Source organism: Lactuca sativa, chromosome 1 (assembly GCF_002870075.4).
Source record: "Lactuca sativa cultivar Salinas chromosome 1, Lsat_Salinas_v11, whole genome shotgun sequence".
NCBI lineage: Eukaryota > Viridiplantae > Streptophyta > Magnoliopsida > Asterales > Asteraceae > Lactuca > Lactuca sativa.
The window spans coordinates 46,117,463-46,133,784 of NC_056623.2; the positions used below are offsets into that span (position 1 = coordinate 46,117,463).

Sequence of the window (16,322 nt, forward strand, 5' to 3'; positions counted from 1 at the left end):
ACCAATAATCGAACCACACCGCCCCATACACACCTCTACCGAACACCCAAATATACAACCACATGGAACAGTAAACGCCTATAAATGTTACTCGGCCATCTGTCCGTGTAAAGAAGAGAACCAATGTACAACGTAAAGAAGAGAACCAATGCAACGTAGAACAAAAGTAACTGTAAGTTTTAAAAAGGCATAAAATCAAGGGCGAACGCAGGAATTAGTAGTAGGGGTTGCACAAATTTTTTTTTTCTGGTCAAACATAATATAGAACGTTAAAAAAAATCCGGTCAAACATAATATAAACCATCTAATACAATTTTTTTTCTGGTTAAACATTATATAACAACTATCTATTATAATTTAAATTTGTCCTCTTTGTGCATACATCTTTTCAAACCGCTCCATTACTTTTTCATCCTCAACTTTCGTAAGTGCTTCCGTCTCGACATTACAAAGCAATGCGTCGTTCAAAAACTCATCGCCAATTTTGTTACGCAAGTCTGTCTTCAAGAGCTTCAACTTTGAAAAACATCTTTCTACACTTGCGGTCACTACAGGTAATATCACAGTCAACTTTAAAAGCTTATAAACCAAAGGATAAAACCGATGCTTCCCTGTACTAACCATCAAACGAGAAAGGTCGGAAATTCCTTTCAAACTAGTGAAACGCTCATCTTTAATGCAAGAGTGATAAAATATCCCAAGTTGTCCTTCGAGGTCTATCATATCTGAATCATCAAAGTCATACTTGTATAACTTACCCAACTTCAATAACTTTGATTTGTCAAATTGTGCAAATGAATCACAAGGGCTCAAAGCAGCCATGTATTCTAGTAATTGGGGTGCTTGTTTCACTAAATCGATCCCGATATTCTGTAAGTTGCATATCTACCACCGTGTTGAAGATTTCAACCTCAAAATGAAACCTATTAGTCTTTGTAGTCCTACGGTTTCTCACACCAATATAAAACTATTCCATATCTAAAGTTTCAATTTCGTGTGTTGACAAAAAGAGGATACTTTTGGCAAAATGATAGCAAACCCTATGTTTCTAAAAGACTGCAATGCCTCCATTGTCCCTCTAACCATCGAAGCCGCTTCCAAAATGTCTAGATCTTTTCTTTGAAGTTGCTTTGACAATGTACCCGTGAGGTGTAAAATGTCATACATCGTATGTAAGTAAAACACGAACTCATATGATTTAAAATATGCTAAGATTCCAGATGCTTGTTGACGATTTGCCAATGACCCTCCCTCCTCTTTCACAAAATCTAAAACTACAAGAACATCCACAAACAACTTCATCAAACTTATGAGTGTGTTGAAATGTGAACCCCATCTTGTTTCTCCCGCTCGAACAAGTGTAGTCACTTGATTTAACCCTCTTCCTGTTTCAAGATCACCACTACACAAGCCTTTTTGCACCCTTTCTCTTGCTTGCTCTCGTAGTAAGTCTTTTCTTTTACACGAGGCACAAACAACATTAACCACCAACGAAATTTGCTCAAAAAAGTCACTCACACCATCATACTTCTTTACTACAGCCACAACTACTGGTTGAAGTTGGTGTGCAAAGCAATGTACATAAAAAGCTGTGTCATTCTCTTGTAATATCAAAGCTTTCAAACCATTGAATTCCCCTCGCATATTGCTAGCCCCATCGTAACCTTGTCCTCTTATCTATTAAAATTTAAAACAATTAATATATATATATATATATATAATTAAATTGAAATAAAAAAAAGTAAAGAATAAATTACCTGACTAAAACTCAACTTATTACTTGTAAGTACTTCATTTATGGCGTTTCTAAGGGTCAAAGAAGATGTATCCTTCACGTGCACTATTCCTATGAATCTTTCTTTCACAAAGTCAAGACTATCGACATAACGCAAAACAATAGCCATTTGTTCCTTTTTTAAACATCACTAGATTCATCAACTAGTAAAGCAAAAACATCTTGACCAATCTCTTTACGAATACTCAAAAGTAATTCTTGTGCAAAACATTGCACAAGTTCTTTTTGAATTTTAGGGGAAATTAGTTGATTGTTTTTAAGAGCATTTTCTAAAGTATTGTTGAAAATCTCTTCACTAGTCTCTCGAATGGCTTTTAACACTTCAATGCAAAGCCCTCTATTTTCCGAGTTAACCGACTCGTCATGACCACGAAACGGTAAAAGTCTAACAACAATAATAGAAACACGTAATCGAGCTTTATATTTATTGTCCTCCGCTTAGGTTTGCCTCCTCAAGACTACATTAATTGCTTGTTTTTCCCTCATTAAAAACTCACACTTTTCTCTTGCTTTGTTGTGAAAACTATCAACACCACCCACATGGTCCGAAATGCATCTTTTTTATTCCAAGTATCAAAACCTTGGGAAACAAATGCATCTCTCCCTCCTTTTTGTCCCATGAGGTCCCCACACAAATAATAATATAAAAAATATGCACAATTCTTTTTCACACTATATTCCAACCAATCAAAGTCATTAAACCATGAAGGAATGAATCTTCTAAATCTATCACCTATTTTTTTTTAGGAAACTTATGTGCCCTTACTTGACACGGTCCTTGAAGCAAATATGCTCTTCTTACATCATCTCTTATATTTGAATTGTAACTTGTAATCAATGGACTATCCGTCGGGTCCTTTGGAAGATCTTTCAAGTCAACGTTATCATTAGGTTGGTTAGAACATGATGTTTGTGGAGTTGGATTAGAAACCGAAGGGATTGAATGATTGGTGATTGGTGTTTGTGGAGTTGCATTAGGATTAGAAACGGAAGGAATTGATTGATTGGTGATTGGTATTTCGGAACATTCTTCACCACTTTCATTAGGATTAGGTCTTTGTCTTTTGGTAAAAAAAACCACTTAGTTTAACCTACAAAAATATAACAATTACACCTAATCGAATAATAAAACAAGTTGATTTCACCTAATCAAAAAAAAATTTAATAAAAACATAACAATTACACCTAATCAAACAATAAAACAAGTTGCTTTCACCTAATCAAACAAAAATTCAATAAAAACATAACAATTACACCTAATCAAACAATGACTTTGTGACATCCCCAAATTTCACGGCCAGAAAAGACCAATTTGTTTATGCTTTGTTTTTAAAATCAGAGTAATCGTTTAAAGAAAACTGTTGCGGGATTTGTTCCCAAAAACAAAAATATGATAACCATTTATCCAAACATTTCTCAAAGAGAATGTATTTTCATTAAATAATAAAACCTTGGGATGTCATATTCGATACAGACCAAAAGCATAAACAATATAAAATAGACCTTACAATAGTTATTTAACTACAGATCTATAATCCAAAATCTCTCATCAAGTCCACCAACTTATACCCTTGTGCCATTACCTGTAATGAAAAGAAAACTGAGTGGGTCAGGCTTGGGAGCCTGGTGAGCATATAGGGTTTTCAACCCATAATAATATAATTATTATATTTAATCAGCAAACAATCAACCCAATTACCCATCCCCATTATCTTCTTAAGGTTTTACCCTAAGAACCAACTATCCTTCATTCATTTATTCGTAAGAAATTTGGCATGAATTCTATTGCTGCCAAAGCTTACTTATCAAGTACTAAATCCATAGTTATCTGGTGCTAACTCCATAGTCACCAAGGTTCACTTAACAAGCGCTAACTCCATAGTCGCCAAGGTTTACTCAACAAGCGCTAACTCCATAGTCGCCAAAGTTTACTCAACGTGCGCTAACTCCATAGTTGCCAAGGTTCATCAAATAGGCACGAAGTCACATCGTCGCCAAGGTTTATACAATAGGCGCTAACTCCATAGTCACCAACAATTTCCATCTACCTATGTTCTACCCAACAATTTTGTAGATATAAATACTTACACAGTTTAAATCATTTAACACCTGTATAAAACTCAAATTTCCATGCCCATCTCAAATAGACAAATAACATATAAACACATAGCACGTATTTCATAGCAAATACTTCATATTTATGTGTTAGAAGAAAGTAACTACACACCCACACATATAAACAACAATATACTTAATACACTCAAACCATACTTGTATTATTATCGTGTTTATGAAAGGTAGTATACACTCACTTGATCAGAAAATAATTGGACAGCACTACGACTTGCAGAAGTAGTATTCTTCGGTAGATCTGGAAGATCTCCACAAAAATCGAACTTCTCGCGGGCAGAGCTTCGGCTCGGGAACCGCACTTCTCGGGATCTTCGGGATCTCGGGACTTGCTTCGGGGCTCGAGAATAATACCGGGGCTTCGGGGTATTTCTGGCACGCAAATCGATGCAAAACGGGAGAGAGAAGAGGGAAAATGAACAAAAGAACCGGCTGCCATCGCATCCTATTTATAGGAGGCTGGAGCCTCGGAGCACGCGGGGCGTACGCGTCCGAATTCATCACTGCATGCGTCATCCGAAGAACTCGAGTGCGAAGGTCGTCATGCTTCGCTGCGTACACTCGTACGCGGGGCGTACACTCGTACACGGGGCGTACTTCGGATGAGTCCGATGACTCGCCTTCGGATAATACCGGGATTTAATAATTAAATTCATATCTTCTTCATAATTAATAAACTTCGAAAATTCATATCTTCTTCATACGAACTCCTTTTTCGACGTTCTTTATATCCACGCGTAGGTGAGACTACGCTCTACGACTTTCGTTTAGACTCCGTCGGCTAATTTTGATTTTTATTTTTATTATTTATTTTTAATAGGTCGGGACAAAAAATTTCGTTATAAATTCATAACTTCTTCGTCTGACGTCCGTTTTTGCCTAACTTTTTATCGCTTCGATACCAACAACGAGATCTTCGATTCTCGTTTAGATTGCTAAGGCTAAATATCGCTCTAACGTAAATTCACTTTTTACGTCGCGTTGTGTCGTGCCGGTTCTGTCGCGAAACTTCGACATGTCATAACTTCTTTGTTATAACTCGGATTTTGGCGTTCTTTATATGCACGGAAACTTTGTAACATATACTACAAATTAGTTAGGATTATTCATCCTAAATAATCTTCTATCAAAAAGTCATTTTTGACGCTTATTGTCTCTAAATTGACTAGCCCTGATCTACGGGCGTTACAGACTTCAATAAAACAAGTTGCTTTCACCTAATCAAACAATCAATTCAATAAAAAAAAACATATGAATTTCACCTAATCAAACAATCAATTCAATAAAAAAAACATAGCAATATATGAATTTAACCTAATCAAACAATATAACTTCAACAAAACAAATCAATTTCACCCAAGTCAATCAATAACTTTAAAAAACATATCTATTTCAAATATCTAAATGAATTGGTAAATGGTAATTGGTAAAACTTACTTGCTTCATTGTAGAAATTGAAAGAAGACAGTTAGACAAAAGTTGATCGATACTATTGTTGAAACCTGCTTCAAGAAATCGATCAAGATTCAAGGATTAAAATCGATCAAACAACAAAATCGATTTTGGGCTGTGACTCACGATCAAGAAGACAAAAGTACTCGATCGAATATAGAAGTCATCCAGGGGCGATCGGCATTCGGCAATTGATTGAATTTTGGAGCCTTGGAGGCAAGCCGCAAGCACCAAGAAGTCGAGTCGACGTCTCGACGATCGTTTATATTGCTGTATAATCGTTTTCTTTCTTTTTTTCTTTTTTTTTGCTTGTACCGATCATCAATTAGAAACTCAAATAATTAGGATGGGCTATCTTTTTTACAAGCAATTAGCCAAATTGCTAATTTATCTACTTAAGTTTTATTTTGGGCTTTGGGCAATTGGACTATTAGACAATAATCGATTAAAACATTGGGTTGTGGGCTCGTTATTATTTTTTTTCGTTTGGTAATTCCCGATAGAGTGACAATTTTTTTATGTAGTTGTACAATTTTTTTAGTAGTTGCACGATTTTTTTTACGTAGTGGCACAATAGGTAAAAATTTAAAAAAAATGAAATTTTTTCTACTACGTGCGCGGAAGCTAGGTGTTGCCGGTGCCACACCGGGCACCTAGCTAGGACCGCCCCTGCATAAAATGCATAAGATGTGTTCGTGTATATTTACAATCATATTGTATAACTCGCCCAACGAACAATTATGGTGACGTATATTTATTGGAAATGTATTTGTGCAACATTAATAAATACTATATAAATTAGATAATTGATAATCAAATGGCTGAATTTCAGAAGTCATGGATCTCCTGACTCTTACTTGGCGGCTAAACTCAAACACTTAAAAAATGAGATCAAGGCATGGAGGAGACCGGAGACTTAATTACCCAAAGGAGTTAGCCGAACTTAAAAATCTTAAAGATAGACTACAGGAGCGAATCTAAAGCTCTTAGCAATGAAGAAATTGTGGACAGGAGAAATACTTATCAAAAATTTGTTGAGGCAGAAAAAATTAAGGCATGGGACCTACAACAAAAATCTCGAATAAAATAGGCTATTAATAGTGACGAGAACACCAAATTTTTCCATTCCTTTGTTAACAACAAAAATAGGAAAAACCGGATAAACGGGCACTTAATCAACGGTGTAAGGAACAAAGAGCTAAGTGCGATAAAAGATGAGGTCTTTTGGTTCTCCAAAAACAAGTTCTCTGAAAGGTGGCCTTCGAGACCAAAGCTTACAAACGAAAATTTCAAATCCATCTCACTCACTGATGCTAACATGTTGGAAGCCCCATTCTCTGTTGAAGAAATAAGGGTTGTTGTATGATCTTGTGGTGGTGCAAAAGCCCTTGGCCAAGATGGTTTCACTTGTAAATTCATCAAAGCTTCTTGTGACTTTGCTAAAGGAGGATATAATTGTGTTCGTTAAACATTTTGAGAAGTATAGTGTGTTAGCTAAAGGATGTAGCTCCTCATTCATCATGTTGGATCCAAAAATCAAGGACCACTGAAGCTGAGTGATTATTATTCCATAAGCTTGATTGGATGTTTATATAAAATAATATCCAAGATACTAGCAAATCGACTCAAACTGGGTATTGGAAGGAACGTTGGAGAGGAACAGACAATATATGTGGAAGGTAAGAATATATTGGATGGACCCTTAATTGTGAATGAAATATGCTCGCGGTCCAAGAAAACAAAGCGGAAACCTTATTTAAAGTTGATTTCAATAAAGCCTTTGACTCGGTGAACTGGGAATATCTAGATTTTATTCTCTTGCAAATGAACTATGGACACAAATGGCGAACATGGATTAAAGGATGTTTTTGGGCATCTAGGCCTTCAGTTATCGTAAATGGGTCCCAGACGGATGAGTTTGAAATTCAAAAGGAGTGCGTCAAGGTGATCCGCTCTTTTTTTTTTGTTTATATTAGTTGTGGAAGGATTAAATGTTGTGATGAAAACAACGTGTGAGAAAGGTATCTTTGAGGCCGTACAACTTCCTAATAATGGACCAATGATCTCACATCTCTTCTACAAGGATGATGCATTATTTATTGGTGAGTGGTTTAAAAGGAACATTAGGAATTTAGCTCGGATCCTGCGGTGCTTCCTCACTTCTTCTGGCCTTAAGGTTAACTTTGACAAGTCTAAAGGCTTCAGTATTGGAGCTACATTGAAGGAAACAACAAAATGGGCGCATATTCTTAGTTATGTGCCTTCTTCCCTTCCTTTTGATTATTTAGGTGTCCTAGTAGGCGCAAATATGAATCTTAAGGCAAATTGGAAACCCATCATTGAGAGGTTCCAAGCAAAACTCTCGGATTGGAAGGTCAAAAACTTGTCTTTTGGATGGCGTCTAACACCGATTACATTGGTGTTAGGAAATTTCCCTACTTATTATCTTTCTCTTTTTGTTGCCCCTGCAGGTATCGTCTCTTGGTTAGAAAAGCTCAGAAAAAGTTTTTATGGGTTGGTTTGGAGGACAATATGAAGATAAATTGGGTGTCTTGGAGCAAGATCACCAAAGCTAAGGAGGGTGAAGGTCTTGGCGTTGGCTTGATAAGGGATCTAAACATAGCTCTCATTTGTAAGTGATGGTGGAGGTTGAAGATAGAGAAAAATTCCTTATGGAACAAAGTTGTTACATGCATCCACAACTTGGATTTGAGTTCTGCATACGAGCTATCTAACAATTCTATTACTGGTGTGTGGAGCAACATCGCCATAATCAAAGTTGAGCTAGTCAAGCGAGACATTTCGATATGTACCATTATTAAAAAGAACTGTTAACTCTGGAGATGACACGTTATTTTGGAATGATGTCTGGATTGGGTGTGGAACATTGAAACTCACTTTTCTTGGCCTTTATAGTTTGGAATCGCAAAAGAGATGCAAGATTTCTGATCAAATATATGATGGTGGGTTTTCTTGGTCTTGGTCTAGTCAACATAATCCACGACAAATTAACCAACTGATGCATATCCTTAAATCAATTCGACTAAACTCAAATAGAGACTCGTAAACATGTGGGTTAGCTATAAACGAGTACTTCTTCGTCGAAGTTTAGTAGACTTAGATTGAACCCGCCTCATAGCGGATTGGATGGTAGCTCCTTTATGTGGCTTAAATAAGTGCCTATAAAGGTCTCTTTCTTTGTTTAGCGAGCAGTCCAAAATTGTATCCCCTCTGCCTGGGCTCTTAGAACTCGGGAGATCAATATAGCTTTTGTTACTTGTGGGGGATGAAATTTAGTCGAGGAGTTTGGTGATCATCTGTTGTGTGTGTGCCCCTTTTCCGAAGATACTTGGGAATGAATTTTTAAATGGTGTGGTATACCGATGCCTCTTTTTGATAAAACAAGTGAGGTGGTAGATTTTACGGCAACATGGGGAAATTGCCCAAAAAAGAAAAAGGTCTTGGTGAGTATTTGCTACGAGACGATTTGGATTTTTTGGAAAGAAAGGAACGATAACTTTCAATCAAATCCGAATTACACCAAAAAAGGTCATGGACATAGTTGAGTCAATGTGTTCATTTGGTTCAACACAAATGAGTATTAAAGAAACATATAATTGGATATATTGGTGTATTAATCCACTCATGTAACAGTCATAATAAGAGTGTTCTATCTTTGTATGTCGTGGTGATTTCTTATGATTCGTTTGGTTTTGTTTTCCTTTTCCCTGCCCAATTATTTGCTAGGTCGGGCTCTTCTTCTTCTTCTGTTCTCTCCTTAATAAAAAAAAAATTGGTTCAAAAAATTGTATAAGTATGAATTAAAACCCACCCTATAGTTTTGTAATGTCAGGTCATTCAATATCCCCATACACATATCTAACCCATTCATTACCCGCTAAGAAATAAAAAATATATATGGCATGGTCATCTATTGTGCACCTGTTGTGTACCTGCCCAACATCAAATGTATCAATATTTACTCCCGATTCATTATTACGGGATCGAACATGTTGACATCCTACACGGGCCAAAGCATTTGTAAAATATAAACATGTGATAGTATAACCCATGGTTCTAAATAATGTTAGGGGTGACTTGGCGGCAATTTCAAGCCTCAAACTTTTGCAAGCCGCTGCGAACCATGTCGTTTGTAAGGCGTGATTTAATGCAACAATTTTAATATAATTAATAAATCTATATATATTTTCTACTGTTATTCATTTTTATATACATATATGACTTAAGGTGACATTTTGTTAAAGTTCGACATCAAGTACAAGATTTGTAGCCATGACGAACTTTTTAAAACCTTGGTATTGATGGGTTTTGAGCATAAGATACAATCATATGTGTGCATGCAACCCTAATTGAAGATCTACATTTTCTCTAATTGAACATACAATAATGAACAACAACACACAAACCCTATATCCCTAGTGTATAATCGAAATTCACATAATAAGGGTTATAATACATACCTTTAAGATTGTTATTGTAAATAATCTTAAATCCTTGCTTGAAAGACCTTTGGTAGCAAGCGGCACAAGTGTCGCGCCTGTGATGGTTCACAAACAAACTCAAGCAACCAAGGAATACTATAGAGAAAGAGAGAAATGGTAGAGAAATTTCGGCCCTTAGGCTCTTGGAGGAGTCATTCTCGAAATTTAACCCTCATGAGGGTTTATATAGGTGTTAGGAAGGTATTAGACAAGGCAGGTGTATCCAAGATAAACCCGATCTCTTAACTTCCTCCCTAAGGCATTCAAGGCACCCTTAAAGCCTAAGGAAACCCTAAAGATGCTCTAGATTTCGTTTCCCCTCTTTAGGGAGGTTCTAGAATTGCCCAATGCTCAACTATTGAGCATTGTCACCTTTAGTCCCTATAGTTTTAATTAATTCCTGTAATCCCAAAATTAATTCCAAATTAATTTCTGATTAAACATTAATTAAACAATATGATTTCTAATTAATATATTATTTCCATAATATATTAATAAATAATTTATTTTGATTTCTAATTAATTTATTAACCAAGTAATAAATTAATAAATCATTCTTCTCTCTCTAAGTTATCATATTTAATTTTCATGTTTGAAGGCAACCCAAAAGGACTATCAATTCAAGTATATACCAATTATAGTTATAGGCTTAGATACCTAATCCAACAGGTATAGCCCGACTACACATATAGCTCCAACAATTTCTCTCTGTAATTAAGGACTATTGTGGATGGGGATGTCATATGTGTAACCCATATGTTATGTGTGTAAGATCCTTTTTTCTATTATAAGTCTTCAACATTTAATTTATTTAACTTTGGAGCTTTGGGGTTTTGACTATCGTGATGCGGTGGTGGAGACCCATCGCAACACGACCACATCATTTAAGTGGCGACGTGGTTAGGTGTTGAACCACAACATGGTGGCTGCTTGGAACTAAACCCTAAATCTCAGGTATTGAGCATTATTTAAGGACATTGACTCCTAAGGTTTTGGGATATCCCTCCATCCTTCATCATCAAAGAATATTCCCCTGAAACCCTAGCCTCCGTTTCTTGTGTTTTTGAAGAGGTTTTGTGTTTGTGAAGCTTGAAGAAGAATGAGGTTCATTGTGGTGCTAAGGACATTAACTATCAGGGTTTTGAGCTATATAAATTAAGGGTTATGAGCTTAATAGATTAATATGTTAAGACGTTAACCGTGACGCGATGTGTAGCAAGTCGCGACGCGGGCCGCTGTTGTTTTATCTTGTAGTGACCACAAAACGACCAAGGAGCTGGTCACGACGTGTTGGTCGGTAACCATTGATTTTGACCGTTGACTTTTTTATTAGATTGACTTTTGGTCAGACTTGGTGGTTTTAAGTTATAGACCAAGGTTTGAACCCCTGTTGGTTTAGGTAGTTCACATAGTTGTCGTTTCGAGACTTAGAGTGTTTGGTATTCAACTTCGATTTAGGTGAATCTTCTCACTATACTATGTAGGACTTTAGGTTTCATGATATGTTATATTGTCTTTATGACTTTTGAATGAAAGACTTGTTGGATTAAAGTGTCTAAGCCAATAACTAAATTGGTATATTCTTGTAGTTAGAAGCAAAGTCCTTTTTGAGTTGCCCTCATAATTAGAACTTGGTTAGAATGACATTTGTAGAGAGATTATAATTTATTAGATTATTATATGATTGATAATCTGATAGGAAATTATGGGGAAATAATTTGTTAACATATGAATTGGAAATAGAAAATTGATTTGTTAATTTATATTATTAATAAATTAATATGATGTAACACCCAGATCCAGGTATTTTCTGTTTATACCCTTAGAATGAAATTACATTGAAAATTTGGTCCCTTGGCTCACTATGTGAGGTCGCATGTTTTTTCCAAGTACGTTGGTCGTACTCAGTGTACGTAGGGCGTACATGCCTAGGGCTCAAATCCTAATTTTTAGGGTTTAATCCCCATTTAAACAACATTATCTCTTCAAGAACTCACATCCATCTCCCAAATCGTCCCTTGATAACCCTAATCCATTGTGTGAGCATTTTTAGCTTGAAAGTGTGATTTTGGTGATCTTGAAGGATTAAGAAAGAAGTGGAATCAACTTAGAAGCTCAAGGCATCTTGGATCCAAAAGTAGCTTGCCCTCAAGCGTCATATGGAGGTATAAAGCTTGGATCTTGATGTGTTATTTGCTTAGGTCTTGTTAGTCTAGAGTTTGTATTCATTCTTAGTCCCATAGTTTGGTCTGACGGAGTATGAGCTACTCCAGGTTCTTGAAATGTAGTTTCCTGTATTTTTTATAGCTCATAGATTCATAAAAATAAGTGCTTGGACACTCTCATTGAGCCATGCAAGAGTATTAGGACTGAGGCGGTCCAGATAGACTAAAGGCCTGCGAGGCGGTCGAGTTAGGCTAAAGGGTCGGAGAGCGATCTAGATAGACTGTAAACCCTGCGAGGCGGTCCAGTTAGGCTGAAGGATCATATATGCATGTTGTTATGTGTATTGGTTGTGTGTGGTACTTTGGGGGAACTCAAAAAACTTTGGCTTACAGTTTAAGTTTTGTCTCAGGTACTTCAGATGATTGGGGAAAAGCAAATGCGTGATTGTACACTTCCTTGGTGATATGTTTTGGAGATGTTATGATACATTGATTTTGGGAACATTTGTACTTGATCTTGGATCCTTATGACTTGGGTATGATTGAAAACAATGATTCTCTTTAATTAAAAATGAAAATTTTTATTGTGATTTTGGGATGTTACATATGAAATCAATTAAAATTAATTACTTATTAATCAGAATTAATCTGGAATTAATTCGGGATTTATTAGATATAATTAAAGGTTCGAGGGTTGAATTGTAATTGTTCATAATTGATCAAGAAAGAAATTTCTAGAACCAATATAGTGGTGAACGAAATTTGGGAGTATTTTAGGGTTTCTGTATTATTCCTAAAGTTGACAAGGATACCGTATTTGGATAGAATAAAATCTAAATATTTTATTATTCAAACCTAAGATTTTTTCTTGTCTCATCCATTCTATAAATAGAACCTCAAGGGTTATGATTTTTGTTCATATCATTCCCTTAAGGATACTGTAAGAATTTTGGGGTCTTAGAATATCAATTAGCTTGGATAGTTTATGGGATTGTAATTGCAATCACTTTCCAAAATTTATGATCTTGACCCTTATGCCTGGGGTATCACGAAATCTGATTTGGGATAATCCAAGAAATGTAATTTAGAAATCAGACCACTTCCAAATTCGAAACACAAAAACATATACCTTGCTGTTTTGTGTTCTTTAGAGATATAGAGAACTAGAAGTATGATTTTGAGAGTAAGTTTGTAACCCGTTTTTAGGAACATACAATATGTTCTTATACAAGAGGGAATAGTAGTTGGTGGTAGTTGCATGTAATTTTGGTGCCAACAAAAGTGGTTGGATATACAGTTATAAGACAAAATTGATTCTGACATCACAGTGATGTCACTACTTATAATTGGATGGAAATGCATGGTTGGAGGCTTGGAGCTTAACTCATTATAGAAATCTGTTTAGGTTTTGGGGCGCTGCCCGCCTGCCCCTAGACCCCGCCAGGAGCGCAATCCCTTGGAACCCTGCACCCAGGGGCGCTGCCCCTAGTAGGAGTGTTTACGGGACAGTTCAGATCGGATAATAATAAAATTGTGAACCATGATAGCGGGGCGGGTACCTTGCTAACACTAACCATAACTGAACCGAATTGCTAAAAAAACTGAAACGAACCGATACGGATAAAGGCCGTAACCATGGTTCGGTTCACGGGTATCCGTTAAACATAAAAAATAGAAATCAATCAAAACTACAAATTCCATTTCAACAAAAAAAATTTGAAAATAAAAAACTAACAAAAATCAGAAAAAAAAAGAAAAAAAAATCAATGCTTGCTATTGTACACATACATAGATATACGCATGAAACATGTATTATATTTAAACTACAATATTTCTTTTTTATATTTAAGATACAATCAAAATTAGATTGTATGTGCAATTTAATGATGGAGAAACCGCTTCAATTTAAAGGAATCAATTTGGGTATTATCGATGAAAATATAAACTATATATATATATATATATATATATATATATATATATATATATATATATATATATATATATATATATATATATATATATATATATATATATATATATATATATCCAAACCGAAACCGACCCGTAGGTACTCAATTTTTTCGGTTTCGGGTTGGCCGGATCGGCTCGGTTTTTTGGTTTTCCAGTTTTTTTGCACACCCCTAGCCCCCGGACCCCGTATTCCCATGTTCATAGGTTATCACACCGAGTGTGCACATCGCACCTCCAAAGCTTGGTCAGTAAATGAAGCTTGACATATCTCATTATTAATAATAATTACACCAAAATATCTTGATAACACTAAAATCACCAAACAGATACTATGGCTGAAAATATCCTCTCTCCTCTCTCCTCATGTATTCTAGTTCTAGGGTATGGTGTGAGCCATTAGATGCATCATTCTTTTGGTGCTAAGCTTTCCAAGACCTACACCAAAAGGGGATTGAAGTGATTTGTTTACTACAACAAATCAAAGGTATGCATTCCTAGTCACATGATTTCGATTTCATTAGGGTTTATACTAGTTTTGTTGTTTATAGTATGTTGTCTTCAAAGTGTTATGTCATAGACCCGATATAGGATGCATGTACCTTCTTAGTTGTTAAATGTTTTTTCCGCATTGTACATGATTTTCTATTCTATAATACCCAAGACTATGGGTGGAATAGAACAATTATATGAAAAACTATGAGTAGACCATAACTTATGTATAAAAGGCTATGAGACACCATATAAGGAAATACTACAAGAGGCCACACCTCTTCTCTTTCTTTCTCTTTCTTCTTATTTCCTATTCTCTTTCTTCGTGGATGCGTTGTGAGTACACTATATGTAGCGTGGAGTGATTGTGTGTGAAGAAGATGGTGAGCTAGATGGAACTGTATGTCGGTGACAGTGAATGTATACCTTATGACCTTATAGCCTTATAAGGAACAAAGACAAACCAATTTGGCATCCTAATAAAACTTTTTCGCAACCAAATAAGATTTCTCTTCGACCCATTTGGAGATTGACATTATGGGAAATCAATAACTATTTTTGGATAGTTGGTTAGTTTTTGACTTGTCATTGAAAATTTGTAAATATAACTAGGGAAGAATCCCGCGTTGCGGGTGTCGGAGTTGCGAGGGTTGGAGGGTATTTCATAGTCGTATTAAAAAACAGAAAACAACAATAAATTTTATAATATTTTACACATACTCATATCATCATTCATAGTCAATAGTCATACATGTATTATTTATGAGTAAATGTATGTAAAATTACTTCAAAATCCCTCTCTTTTTTCATTATCTCCTTATATACATTTGGATCATGTTTTCTAAGGATGTTCCACAAAATTCCATTACCATTCCTATATCACCCTCCATCCCAAGTCATCTGACCACCACATGAGTCAATCGCATCCACCTATGACCATTACATCATATCATTAAGTTATACATGAACCCCATTTATTAAACATAATACTTCCACCGCGATATGTATAATATCTTTTTCTAACCTATCTCCAGCTCTTTAATCTTTCACAACATTATGGTTAATTGACAACACCAAGGTTAATTCGGTAATTCCTGAAATGATTTCTTTTAATTTGTTTCAATGGAAAACAATATACTGATAATGAATAACTATTTACATGATTCAGTATTGGTCAAACTTTTGTACTTGTGTACTTCCACACTTTTTGCACATAAGTCTCACGGAATGTAAATTCCAAAAAAAATTGTGTCTTGTTGACAAAATCAAAAGAATTGGAATTCTTTAAATTCCATTGAGTATATGTTTAATGAATTGGTCATTCTTTGGCTGATGGTGAAGAATTCAGATTCATATCCTTATGTTTTATTAAAAAGACAAAAATACATAACGTTCAACTTGAAGAACCAAATTGTATTACTGGAAGTTTAAAACCGCATTTTATGTAAATGGATTGTATAACACCTGATTTGCTGTTTTACTATTACCAACACCAAAGTGGTGTTGGGTTGGAGTAATTTTACACCAAATTTGGTGTTAAAAATGAGTTTGATGTTGGGTTGGGGATGTCCTAATTTTAGTTTAACTTAATCAATAAATTAAAGTATAAAACAACACATAATTATATGACTTGCAAACAGTAAGAAAATGGCTTACTTTGTGCCTGGGATAATGCCGAGAAGAGTCCGTAATACGAAAAGGGTATAACTGTAATAAACTGAACAATTAAGGGTCAACTTTTATTAAAAAATTGAATTGAATACAAAAAGTGTATGAGGGAGTGTATCTCATGTGACTCAAGAGTTTGTAGGCCAT

At 35.4% G+C, this 16,322-nt stretch overlaps 1 protein-coding gene across 1 annotated transcript; it reads right to left on the reverse strand.

The window, feature by feature from the left end:
- Nucleotides 1-357: 357 nt before the first annotated feature.
- On the reverse strand, nt 358-1,904 carry LOC111882654 (uncharacterized). Its single transcript, XM_052765526.1, has 3 exons — nt 1,758-1,904; nt 1,018-1,677; nt 358-885 (listed from the first exon to the last, which is right to left on the reverse strand). Exons 1-3 carry the CDS (start codon nt 1,902-1,904, stop codon nt 358-360), a joined length of 1,335 nt encoding a protein of 444 aa, XP_052621486.1.
- Between the last annotated feature and the right edge of the window lie 14,418 nt (nt 1,905-16,322).